The 12314-nt window shown below is 39.4% G+C and overlaps 1 protein-coding gene across 3 annotated transcripts in view; it reads left to right on the top strand.

Annotated features, from left to right (window-relative positions):
• SLC7A2 (solute carrier family 7 member 2) overlaps positions 1 to 12314 on the top strand; it is a 50882-nt gene that overhangs the window by 26411 nt on the left and 12157 nt on the right. For 2 of the 3 annotated variants that reach the window (XM_083755712.1, XM_083755713.1), the window contains exons 2-7: positions 1506 to 1896; positions 3914 to 4069; positions 5321 to 5486; positions 6975 to 7111; positions 8802 to 9024; positions 11641 to 11777. In XM_083755712.1, the coding sequence (XP_083611838.1) occupies positions 1521 to 1896; positions 3914 to 4069; positions 5321 to 5486; positions 6975 to 7111; positions 8802 to 9024; positions 11641 to 11777 (1195 nt within the window). In that variant the 5' untranslated portion in view covers positions 1506 to 1520. Of the gene's footprint in view, positions 1 to 1505; positions 1897 to 3913; positions 4070 to 5320; positions 5487 to 6974; positions 7112 to 8801; positions 9025 to 11224; positions 11365 to 11640; positions 11778 to 12314 lie in introns of all 3 variants that reach the window. The other variant, XM_083755714.1, reaches the window with a different exon arrangement.

Genomic DNA, 12314 nt, shown 5'->3' with positions numbered 1-12314 from the left:
CTCAGTTCTAGTATTTGATTTCTCTAAGAATGCTGTTTTCTGCATGTTACACAGTTGTATAGATCCTCAAACTATTTAGCTGATTATTATCAATAAAAAGTTTGTGAATGTTTATTCAAAGCCAGCCAAGGAGTCCAGTTCGCTTTGTTACGTCTTCAAATACTTTGTAAAGGGTTCCCATTCATCTTTAAAGTCACAGTTATCCTTGTCCCATAGCTTATATGTCCTGTAGCTTATACTTACCTGGCAGGGGAGACACCTTGATCATGGGACATAAATTGAAGGACGTTAGAGGGTAGAGTTGGTTTTGTTTTTTTAGTTTAGATTGTGAAGGTTAGAGTTGAAACTCCTATCAAGATACATTAGCAGGGGTGGGAATGCATAGACTAGTGAGATTAAATTTATTGCAAGAGCAGAGGGAGCTCTCATGTGGCAGAGGCTAGTGGGTGTTGCGAACTTTGTGTAATTTAGATTGGCTTCCTTTGGAACAGCAAAGTAAATGGTGCAATAAAACCTGTCCACAGAAAGCAGGAATAATTATGTATTTAAATGAATGAGTAACTACTGACCTCCTAATTTTTGTGCAATATGGTATGCTTTGGAAAAGAGGTAACAACTTGGATTTTAAGTTGTTGGTATTTAGTAGTAGTACAAGAATGTGTTGAACAACATTTTCAGAGTATACCACAGACATATGCAATAGAAGGATGTTCATCTATCATCAAACCAGTTCAATGGTTTTTAATTTCAGTTCATAATGCTTTGCAACAGATGTGGTTTGCTAATATATATAAATTTACTGATAGCACTTACATACTATTGGCTTTCAAACTATAGAATGTTAAAACAAAATTTAAAAATTCCTTCCAGTAGCACCTTAGAGACCAACTAAGTTTGTTATTTTGCTTCGACTACAGCAGACCAACACGGCTACCTACCTGTAACATAGAATGTTAAAATACAATAATGATAACAGAATAAAAAGAGTAAACAGATAATGGATTAAAAATTGAATGTTGTTGTTTTTATATAAAAAATCAACAGAAAGTTAAATAGCATAGTGACCTAGACAGTATTACTGATATAAAATTCAGAGGATTCATGATTTCACAATTTAAAAGTTTGAATTGGTTTGGGTTTTTTAAAGTCTGTACCTGGTGCCTAAAATGAAATAAAGTTTATTCTACACCTTGGGACAGGAGCGTATTTTAGCAGCAATTTGTGCAAAATGAATAGGACTCTGTAGTCAGTGACTCTCTGCTGCAATGTCATGTCGGTGAGCATTGCTGTGCTTTGCAGCTTTTTATCTGGTGGATAAAACTGTGTAATTTTTATTACATATAAATGGTGGGTGGCATCTGCACAAGTCATGCATTGACTAGACCTATTGGAAATGGGACTTCTACCATCATTGATCTCATTGTATCTACTCTTGACTTTGTCAGATGGCACTCTATGGCAAATTTGGAGGATCGCAAAATGCAGTAATCTCTCTTATTTTTCAGGCTCCTTCATCCAGAATGATAACCTGTGGACCAGCCTTCTCGTTCGCCCGGTGCCTCTTGCGGAGAAAAATCGTCACTGTGGACAGCCTTGAAGATAGCAAATTATGCCGCTGTTTATCCACCATGGACCTTATTGCCCTGGGAGTAGGAAGCACTCTTGGTGCTGGCGTTTACGTCCTCGCTGGAGAGGTTGCAAAAGCAAATTCCGGACCTAGCATTGTCGTTTCTTTCCTCATAGCAGCCTTGGCTTCTGTGATGGCAGGGCTTTGTTACGCAGAATTTGGTGCTCGCGTTCCAAAGACTGGCTCTGCCTATCTGTATACTTACGTCACTGTTGGCGAACTCTGGGCTTTTATCACTGGCTGGAATCTCATTTTGTCTTATGTCATAGGTGAGTTTGGAAGACCTCGGAGGCTCTTAAGAAAACGCCAACCACAGCCTACTTGGCTTTTGTGACCTGGCTGCTGTTCATAACTGGAGTAATCTTCCGCTTTCATGCATAAATGTGCACACAGAGAGAGGGAGAACACTTTTGGGGGGACATGCTCTCAATTTTCCTGACCTTTTGGTGGCTATTGGCAGCAGTGTGAATGGGACAATATCCAGCAGCTAGCAATATGAGTAGGGGATTGAATTGCAATGCACTGAAATGATGAGAGATGAATGGCATATGGGCTAGGAAAAAGGTTCTTCAAGCACAAGAATAGGATGTGGATCCCTGTAGTGGTTATGGAAACCAAAGGAAATGAACCATAGTCATATTAGTTATTCTCTTGGTGTATGTGACTAAATTAAATATACCACTACACTACATGACGATTTGACTTTTCAGGCATTAATGAGCTCAGGGAAGTGTACATTCTTACCTTCAGCATTTTATTTTCAAAATTTACCCTATAAAGTTGGTTGGGCTGATGTGACTTGTCCATTGTCAACCTGTAAACAAAATTGCTAGTGGAGAATTGACCTCTGGCCTCCCATGTCCCACTCCAACACTTTTTCTACTATGCCACACTTGTGCACAAGCCACGTGTAGATTCCAGAGATAAAATTATGCTCTCTGAGAGCAACATCAAACAATCCCCAGATTGCCTTTGATGACATGCCTCTCTTGACAAGGAGGACAAAGCCTTCGATGTCACTGCAAACATCCAGCATATTTTCTAAATAGTGGTATAGATAGTTTTTTAGGGTTTTTTTTGCAAATAAATAATTTTTGCTAATATAATTCTTAGATCAATTACTTGGTTTCTCTTGTCTTCAACCGTTGTGTAAATAATGTTGGGTGTGTGGTGCAGCATTCATCTTCCTTTTGAAGACAAAGCAGCAAGAGTTTCTCAGATTGTCATCGAACATGAGGCCCCTGTGCTTATCCCTGAAATTCTCACTGCACAGAGCAACCAGTGTGGTCCTGGGAATGTGCACGTATGGAAGAAGCAGTTTCTGACTCTGTGTTAATGTGAATAACTGCTGGGAATTTGCAGCCAGGACTAGGCAAACACAGAGACCCATTTCTCAGTCACTGCCAGGAAGCAACAGCTGAGACTGGGGGACATGATTGGTTAGGCATTGCTTCCTCCACATGGCTATATCCCTTGGGATGCTCTGCATGGAAAACGCTTCACAGTTCCACCCAGTTGGTAGCTGTAAATATTAAATAAATTAACTGTGCTGACAGTTGGTACAATGTTGTTGCTAGAAATAACAATGCAATGCATTGCAACAACAGGGCACCTGTGAAATACAGTCATAGCATGTAGAAAAATGAACTCGCGCTGTAGCAAAAAAAAGGAAGAAGCACTAAATAGACTGAAAATGCACATTTCCTTGTGAAGTGTGTATTCTAAGAAGAATGTAGAGTTTTTGACAAGATTTCCAGAAAATGGGGTGCGGCCAATGCTATTCCCACTCAAAGTAGATCAACTGAACTTACTGGAAATGGCTGACTTAAGTTCATTAATTTCAGTGTGTCAACTCTGAGTAGAATTAGCACTGGGTACAACTTGCTATCTCATTTCATTGCTTCATCAAAACCAACTTAGAAATGAGGAATTTCTCATGGTAGCAGCTGAAAATAACCTTCTGGCCTGTATCGGGTCTCTTCCAAAAAAACATATTATCCGATGTGAGTCATCTGCAGTTTCCCAAATGGGGATTTATTGTATCCAAAATAGAAATTTATTCCCAACATTAGGAAGGGGCACAAGGCTGCAACATAACACAAAACCACATCCAGAATATAGAAGAGCAGAGATATGGGCCTCAATAGCCCAATATGTATCAATAACAGCGAAAGATTCCACAACATTAAATATATAATAATGCCTAGTAAATACATGTAGGTTTTGTCTTTTACAATTCTTATAATTGCATTGTGATGTCCATTGTTTTTGTTCCATTTCACTAAGGTACATCAAGTGTAGCAAGAGCGTGGAGTGGTACCTTTGATGAACTCCTTGGGAAACAAATTGGTTACTTTTTCAGGACCTACTTCAGAATGAATTACTCAGGTCTAGCAGAGTACCCAGATTTTTTTGCTGTCTGCCTTATATTGCTCCTAGCAGGTAAAATATATATACTTAATATTCATTTTTCTCATCGTCATTTTGTTAATGGGGAAATTCTGCCCAGATGGCAGGGTATGTTTAGCCTCAAGCATGACGTATCAGCAAGTTTAGGAATCCCATCAAGCTGTGGGCCAGAAAAATTGGTTCTAGTTTTTATTCTGTCATTTCTGTTTCCTTTTGAACAATATCTTCATACCTCAGTTTAGGTCTATGATATCCTAATTTCTAGTGGAGCTCACACATGCATATCCTTGCAATTCTAGATTATAATTTATTGAACTACTTGTGGAAATGTTTGTGCGTGTACTGGATATGTATCATACAAGGGTACAATCTTTAGGAAATGAAAATGAAAATTCTAATCCAGTGCAGCCCATTTTTGAAGAAATGTTTATTTTAAACATATTCATTACTGGATTAATCTGCTCCAGTAAAAGTTAGCAAGAGTAGCTAGGTAACTTTGTTCTTCATATCATTTATATTTGTAATAATATAATAATAATAAAAATAGTTGTTGTTGTTGTTGTTGTTGTTGTTGTTGTTGTTGTTTTATTTATACCCCACCCATCTGGCTGGGTTTCCCCAGCCACTCTGAGCAACTTACAGCATATCTAAAAGCATAATAAAAACATCAAGTGTTAAAAACCTCCCAAACAGGGCTGCCTTCAAGTATCTTCTAAAAAATAATATTAATTGTATTGCTTTTGCTCAAAAAAATAGACTTAATGTTAGAGATATAAGTTTGAGCTCTCGACTATTGCCTCTTCTTCTCAAGCCAGGGCTGGTCCACACATTCACTAGTCTAGGAATCACATATGCATAATGAGCTTATGCCCATGTTACCTGTTGCATGTACAATGCAATGCCCTTCACGGGTAGATGCACATGTACAATTCCAACAGTCTCCCTAACTCGAGGGCCATGTGGAATTTAAAAATAATCACCATCAGGTAGAGTTGTGTTGTGCTTGTGCTGGTGGATATAAGGCCATTTGCTTCTGACCTGTGAAAGGGATTTCTAGGTGGAGCTTATCTCTTATTCTGAGGTCATGTTTACATCCCCAGAGAAAAATATGGACTTGAATGCTTTCTGTGTGTACAGAATTTCCAGCTTGGTGAGTCTGTGAACCAGCCTTATGAGATAGCTCATGTAAACAAAACATTATCAAATTGTAATAAGCATACTATTAGAAATGCTAACATGTAGACCTTAATCATGTTACTTAATTTAAAAAATATTGTTTTATAGGCCTATTATCATTTGGAGTCAAAGAATCTGCATGGGTGAATAAAATCTTCACTGCTGTTAACATCTTGGTCCTCCTCTTCGTGATGACGTCTGGTTTTGTGAAAGGCGATCTTCATAACTGGAGGAAAACAGAAGAATTTCTTATAAACTACACAGTATACATAGAGTAATACAGGGTTGTTGTGTTTGCTTTACTGCTTTGGTTGCTTAGAATGGAGACTTTGGAGCATAATAATCTATAAACTATGTGATGGGATTTATCCATGTTTTAATAAAAATAAATGTAACATTTTAGATTTAATGCCCAACTAACAGTTGCATCATCAACCAAGAGTGAGAAAAACATTTTATTTTATTTTTGGCTAGAGGTCAGACATTTTCAATGACACATTTTGGTTGTAATATCCTGGCTTGATCCAAAGCTGGAAACCATAATTTCCAGCTTTGGGTGAAAAAGGAAAGCAGTAAATTACAGGCTTCCTCATTTAATCACCTCAAAAGGGAAAACGGAAAAGCAAAACAGCTGCTTATACAGGCAAAGGGTATGTGCATTTCTCATCTTATTAGGCCAACATCATCGTCTAAGCTAGTTCATTATGGTCCTCATAGGTAGTTCATTTTTCATGCAGTGAATACTGCTAAATACCATATCCATACGTGGGGAAACTTGTCACAGAGCTGCAAAATCCCTCTGATAGCAATATGTGGCTAAAAGTGAGTTAATAATAATAATGAATTTTATTTATATCCCGCCCTCCCCAGCTGAAGCCGGGCTCAGGGCGGCTAACAACAATAAAACAGTACAAAAGTACAACACAACACAACACTCTAAAATCATTCATTATAAAATTGATTCAAATCAAGCCACTGTCCACCATTGGGCCAGAGCTCCACGAAGATTGCTGAGGGAGGGCGTCAAGCTGTGCCCTGGCCAAAGGCCTGGTGGAACACCTCTGTCTTGCAGGCCCTGCGGAAATATGTCAAGTCCCGCAGGGCCCTAGTCTCTTGTGACAGAGTGTTCCACCAGATCGGAGCCAGTTTAAACGTCCTGACATTTTCAGTGCTTAAGTCCAAACCTGCAATTTCAGTGTGTATTGGGCTTTGAACCCTGCACTGTTCCCATGCTCAGCTCATATCTTTCTGTGCTACGTATGGGAACAGCCATGGCATCAAGACTTTAAATGTACTTGGGGGGTGCTTCTGACACTTCAGGACAAAGGGCAACAAAGCAAAGAATAAAAAGCACCTGTGCACAATTACCTTTGATTTGTGTGTGTGAATGTTGAAGAAGAAGAGGAGTTTGGATTTGATATCCCGCCTTTCACTCCCTTTAAGGAGTCTCAAAGCGGCTAACATTCTCCTTTCCCTTCCTCCCCCACAACAAACACTCTGTGAGGTGAGTGGGGCTGAGAGACTTCAGAGAAGTGTGACTGGCCCAAGGTCACCCAGCAGCTGCATGTGGAGGAGCGGAGATGCGAACCCGCTTCCCCACATTACGAGACTGCCACTCTTAACCACTACACCACACTGGCTCTCAACTGTCTTGAGAGCCACTGTTGTGCACCCAACCACTCAAGTTATGATGTGGGATTTGTAAGTCCCATGCCTACACAGGATACGACGTAATTATTATTATTTGGTGTGTGTTTTTTAGAAACCTGTCATCTTTTGAAAATGTGACAAGTGCATTTGGAGTTGGTGGCTTCATGCCATATGGCTTTACAGGAACACTGGCTGGTGCTGCAACCTGCTTTTATGCTTTTATAGGATTTGATTGCATCGCAACAACTGGTAAGCTACCTTTAAAAAAAAAGAGTCATGCAGTTGAATTTGTGATTTACATGTGCTGGAACTGTAGTGTAAAACCACTGTGTTCCTATAGCATGATCCTATACATTTTAGAGAAAGACCTGCAGACGCAATGCTAGAGTGCATGCTTTGCATTCAAAAGGATCTTGGTTCTCAGGGTTGCCATATTTCAAAAAGTGACATGTGTTGCCGTACGTCCAGATTTTCCAGGACATTTTGACAATTTCCACCCAGACACTGCTTCCGAATGCGGCATTCCAGATATGTCAGGGGAATTCTGGACTATGGCAACCCTATTGGTTCTTCACTTGATGGCGTTTCCAGTTAAAAGGATTTCCAGTAGCAGGGCTGAAAGAGACCTTTGCTTGAGTCTGTAGGCAGGTCGCTAAGCTTTTTGGACCTGTGGGCACTTTTGCAAACTGTACACACAGAGATGAGCAGTCACACTGCAGCCTATTCTACTGGCTACAACAGAATGCTTCTTTGAAGCCTAATTTTCAGTAGGGGGGAGGTGGAGGTAACCCTGTGACCATTGTGGAGGGTCTCTGTGGGCGCATGTGTGCCCACAGGCACTATGTTGGCAATCTCTGTTATTACTCCAGGTAAGCATGCATAGGAGTTGCAGAGCAGAAGCCACCAAACACTCTGATGCAATCTTTGTTCATTCCTCTCTTGGCCTGAAAATCTTACCAACTCTGCCCCATTCATTCTGTATCACAAACAGAATGGCAAGATCTGTTTCTTGCCGCACTTTAAAATCCATTCAGCATGATAATGTGTAATTGACATAAATTACATAGGACAAAGGAGAGACATCTTGTCCTCCTTTTTAATTTGTTGCATGTTCTAAAAAGGCATTAAATTGGTTTTAAGAACCATGTTATCTGTCTCTCCAAGGCATATATATTAAGTTCTACTTTGTTACTTCATGCTCAGTCACCCCTAATAATTGGAAATATCATGCGTAGGCTCAGTACACTGAGAACCTCTAAAACCTGCTTTCTCAGCCAGAGGTAGCATACAGTGTTTCTATGGTAGCTTTTTTTTCACTCCTACATTACACCATTTGTTCCCTCACTTGGCTTAGAGAATTCTCAAGTTTCTATCAAAGAGCTATGTTTTCATTTCCTCTTCCTCACTCCCTGTATCATCCTGGCTGGTTTGTTTGTTTTTGGCCTGTAGCAATTTTTTGAACTTTCATTGCAATCACAGACCAATCCTATCAGACAAAGCACTTTTATCTTACCTGGTTTGAAGGTGTTATTGGTGACCTTATAGTAGTGCCTCTGTGTTTTGCTTACCTGCCCACTATCCCTTTTCCACCACCTATTTGTCCCATTTCTTTCTCTCTCTCTCTCTCTCTCTCTCTCTCTCTCTCTCTCTCTCTCTCAGCACAATAGCAGTTATTTCTGAATCAGCATGTGTAGTACTGTGCTGCTGTGTTTTATAAATTGGTGTATTTTAAAATGTCCCCCCAGGCCAATATTACTTGTCTTTATCTTCACAAATCACACAGAATTCAATTTAGATCAATAACTTGATCCCATCTGGAGTCTCTATTTTTCAGTACTCCTGCTAGATAAAAAGTATAGTCTTTTGTATAAAAAATAAATCTCACTGTTTCCCATCTTTGTAATTCACACTAAGAATAAAATGTCATTTTTCTCCATAGGGGAAGAAGTCAAGAATCCCCAGAAAGCCATACCTATTGGGATTGTAACTTCCTTGCTTGTCTGCTTCTTGGCCTACTTTGGTGTTTCAGCTGCTTTAACTCTGATGATGCCGTACTATTTAATTGATGAGAAAAGTCCTCTCCCTGTAGCCTTTGAGTATGTCGGATGGGGCCCAGCGAAATATGTTGTAGCAGTGGGATCTCTGTGTGCTTTATCGACAAGGTAAAAATAAGGAAAACTAAGTCATGGCCAGGAAAATGGAGCTATTTTTAAAAGTTTTGATTCATTAGGTTTGCTAAACAGAGATGTTTAGAATAATAATGTAGTTTGTTACGGGTCAAATGTAGCTCAGCTGTGTAAGTCAATTATTTAAGTTCTTATTTTGTGAACTTTTTCCTTGTGAAAGGAAAAGTTACGTTCATAAGTTCATCTCTTTCTGCCTGTGCTAATTTATTGACCATCATATTTGCTGAATATTGTTAAGAATGCACTGGAGTAATATTAAAATACATGTACTAGTGTGGGTAATGAAAGTATATTTAAGTACTTTTTCCAGGCTTGGGTTCTTGGGTTTTTGGGTTGTTGTTGTTTTTTTTAAAAAAGCATATATTGAAAATGCATGTTTTAACATAATTTTGGTGTAAAATCAGGGGAAGTGTAATTTTGCAGAAACCTTATGCTCAAATTTGTCTGAACTATCCAAAATCCGTCATGAAAGTGTCTGCATTTCTAAATATAAGCATGTACTAAAGAAGCTGCATCTAATTTGGGCTTCATAAATCACTTACACTGGCTGCGTTTCCACTTGAAGTGGCTTTACCATAGGAATCATAAGGTTGGAAAAGACCCCCACGATTATTAGGACCACCCTTCCTGTCCTACTCAGTTCAAAGTAAATGTGGCTTAATTGCAAATTGCTCAAGCAAGCATTTAGTGCAGGGATTCAGTGTTTTTAAAACTTACCAGGGCTGTACAAGCTTCCTAACATTTGCATATGCTTATTTCATTAACAGTGCCGAGGCTGCTTAGCTGATATGGCATTTAAAATCATACAGTTTAGCATACACTGTGACCTGTTTAGCATCCTGCAGCGAATTAAGTATGATGTCACGTTTACTTCACTTTTGTCAAATGCAGACATACCACTCCTAGTTGCCTGATCATGTCCCAGTGCTTCCAGATGGGCTTTTTGCAGCAGGGTCACTGCATACAAGCTGACTGGGATTAATGTTTACAAGAGAGCAGGCAGACCTTGGGCCACCTATAAGATATCTGGGAATCTGGCAATGTGCAGATTCTGGAGCAGACCCCAGTCTAGTCCAAGTCCAGGAGGATTGGATCACTGGGTCTGTCAGATTGTTTCACCAATCCTATTTGGCAGGAGGGTTCCGTTAGAACACAGATTGGGCAAAGAGGTACTTAACAAGAATGAAGTTTTAGCCTTAAATGACTTAATACATGATATAATGGGTTTTTGGCATTTTAAGTGTTTTCTGATATTGCCTGTTTCAATCCTGCTGCCTGGTGCAATCATTCAAGGTGCTGGTGACGCTTAATTGCATTGCAAGTATTACTACATGTTTTCTACTGGTATACCGTTTTGGGGGGAAACTGCAGTGAAGGCTCAAGTTTCTACAGTTTTGAGTATTTTACTCCAACTGTTGCAGGCATTCTAAAAATCATCAATAAAACAAATCACATGATCACAAGTGACTAATGGTGTAATATATAGCATTAAGATAGTAATAATTAAATTGATAGATTTTTCAGTCAATTAAAAAAAACCAAAACACAAGAGTTACCATTACAATTCACCAGGTTAATCTAACATTTTGGGGCCTTCCTCTGCAAACCTGGAGGTTTTGTGTCAGCAGCTTATCTTTGAAATATGGGTAGGAATATTACCGTAATTCTGCCTTAATCATTGGCACTTAATTAGGTTTGAAACACACCTCTCTTCAGAGGATATGGGAAATAACGACACAATAATTTTACTGTGAGGACCTTGTAAAGCCCAAGTAGAAAAGTGTAGTTGAGGTTCCACCCCTCCAAATATTGTGAGGAAATCTTCGTGCCTGTGACAGATGCAATGTGTTCTCTGTGGTGAAGAAGGTGAGGGTGTTGCTCCATACAGAGAAATACGGTACATTCTGTGATCCCTGAAAGTGTTTGAAATAGACCATAAAGGCTGCAAAGTACTCTGTGCATTTAAAAAAAAAGCCTGCACACAATATATAAAAATTAATTGAATGGTTGAAGAAACTTGTGTCTTAACTGCAGTGTGTCTCATGTACAATTTATCTCCATCCCATCCCACATTCCTGGTATCGTATGCTGTTAATTGGTCTTGTTTCTTTTTTGCTCTAATGCATTGCATGACTTTGTGTTGGCCATGTTGCATGTTCTTTTGCTTTTTATCCAGTCTCCTTGGATCCATTTTCCCAATGCCGCGTGTAATCTATGCTATGGCGGAGGATGGGTTGCTTTTCAAATGTCTAGCTCGTATCAATCCCAAAACGAAGACTCCTCTTGTTGCTACTTTGTCATCAGGTGCTGTAGCAGGTGAGGCTCTAAGCGAATTTATTATCAGGAAAAGGGACAACTTCACCCATGATCAAATGTAGATTCTGAAGCAGTCGCAGCTCAAATGATAAAATCTGAATCTCAAGAGTTCAACTATTAAACCTTTGGTGTTTGTTTCCAGCCTCGTTTTTGGTTATTGGAAGTGCATTTTACACATACAGTTTCCCTTTTCCTCCCATGTCTGTGTTTTGGATTGTCTGTTAGTGCATAATATTCTTACTGTGGCATTTGAACAATTAAATTTTTTTGTTCTAGTCTTCTGGGCTCTATGTTCCCTTTGCCCCGCATTCTGTTTGCCATGGCACGAGATGGTTTACTCTTTAGATTTCTTGCCAAAGTGAGCAAGAGGCAGTCTCCAGTTGCTGCCACAATGACAGCAGGGCTCATCTCCGGTAAGCTCTTAAAGCAGGTCTTGCCTAACTGGGACCTCAACCCCGTTTTCACGTGCAAAATTTATGTTAATAAGATGGGCCTGCTTGCTAACTTCCTGTGCATGCAAATTGGGGACAAAACTGCTGACTAATCAGAAGAAGCAACAATCCTGAATTGTGGTGGCGGTGCTGGTGCTGGTTGTGGAGGAGCAAGCTCATTGGAGAACTTCTCCAAAGCTTTCCTCTGCTGTGACCAATGGTACCTTTATATGCATATGCAAAGAAGGAAGTGTGGGTGAATAGCTATAAACCGTCCTTGCTTTCTCATTAAATTTTGCCATTTGGGCTATTTTCATCCCAGCCTTTCATATACTTCCTCTATAGTTAATATGTTGTTTAAAGTACATTTGACAATTTAATAACTGCAAATGTAGTATGAAAAGTATCCCCCTCCCCTGCCAATATGACATTAATATCTAAAGCTCAGCAGAGATAGTCCCTCCATTTTAAACGGTGTTAAGATTAAATGTCTGGTTTTTTAAAGATTAAATATTTAAT

Source organism: Podarcis gaigeae (genome assembly GCF_964106915.1).
Source record: "Podarcis gaigeae genome assembly, chromosome: 9".
Classification (NCBI taxonomy): Eukaryota; Metazoa; Chordata; class Lepidosauria; order Squamata; family Lacertidae; genus Podarcis; species Podarcis gaigeae.
Note: the sequence above shows the minus strand (reverse complement) of the source record. Positions and strands in the feature narration are given on the sequence as shown.